Source organism: Neopelma chrysocephalum, unplaced genomic scaffold (assembly GCF_003984885.1).
Source record: "Neopelma chrysocephalum unplaced genomic scaffold, ASM398488v2 Primary Assembly neopelma1_25353, whole genome shotgun sequence".
Lineage (NCBI taxonomy): Eukaryota > Metazoa > Chordata > Aves > Passeriformes > Pipridae > Neopelma > Neopelma chrysocephalum.
In genome coordinates this window covers 1-872 of record NW_020899572.1, presented here as the reverse complement: position 1 = coordinate 872, position 872 = coordinate 1, and the positions used below count along the sequence as shown (strand labels likewise).

Below are 872 nucleotides of genomic sequence, written 5' to 3'. Positions count from 1 at the left end.
GTGAGGGAAGTGTTTGCTTTGGGTCTGCCTGGCAACTGGAGCGTCATCAGAGACACGCGCTGCCATTGGCTGAGGGGCGGGAGCTCGGGGGCATCGACGCGTGGAGACGCGGGGGGGCACTGGGAGAGACTGGGATGGACTGGGATGGACTGTGAGAAACTGGAATGGACTAGGAGAGAGTAGGGGGCATTGGAAGGACTGGGAGAGACTGGGATGGACTGGGGGGTACTTGGACTTGGTAAAAGGCCACGGGACAGGTACAGGGAGGGCTGAGGGGTGTGGGGTGATTTCCAGGGAGGGTTTGAGGGGCTCCAGGGTCATTCCCGGGGCAGGGGCCGAGGGGACCTGCTCTGCCCCACGCTCACCTCTCCTCTCCACGCTGAACGGGGTGACGATCTTGTAGTTGTGCCGGCAGACCGTGTCCACCTCAGCCCGTTTGATCTCCATGAATTCTGAGCGGCTGTTGAAGTCCCTGGCCCAGATCTCCCCTTCTGGGGTATCCCCCACAAACACCCCCACATCGCTGTCGAAGTGCATGAACTGCTCCCGGTTGTAGATGTACCTGTCCACGAGCCTCACCCGCTCGGTGCCGTTGATGAAGTGACACTCGAGCGGAGACAACAACTGGAACACCCCTGTGTGTGCAGGACACGGGTCAGGGGGTGCCCCGTCCCCCCCCATCATCCCCCAGCCCCCCACACCACGCTGGCAGCTCAGGGACCCACCCCGGACCCCCCTTTCCCACCCCCCTCTGCCCCACGGACGCCCCAGCACCGGCTCTTGGCTGGGGGGGAACCCCCCCATCAGCCCCCCGGGGATGGACAGGGGGGTTGGGGACCCCCCCAATGCCGATCCCACCCCCCCAGAGCCCC

At 64.8% G+C, this 872-nt stretch overlaps 1 protein-coding gene across 1 annotated transcript; it reads right to left on the bottom strand.

The window, feature by feature from the left end:
• Positions 1 to 98: 98 nt before the first annotated feature.
• Positions 99 to 635, bottom strand: LOC113979129 (class II histocompatibility antigen, B-L beta chain-like; the record flags this gene model as incomplete). Its single annotated transcript, XM_027706611.1, has 2 exons — positions 99 to 119; positions 366 to 635. Coding segments are annotated over 2 exons (291 nt in total), but the record flags the coding sequence as incomplete, so codon positions are not given.
• Between the last annotated feature and the right edge of the window lie 237 nt (positions 636 to 872).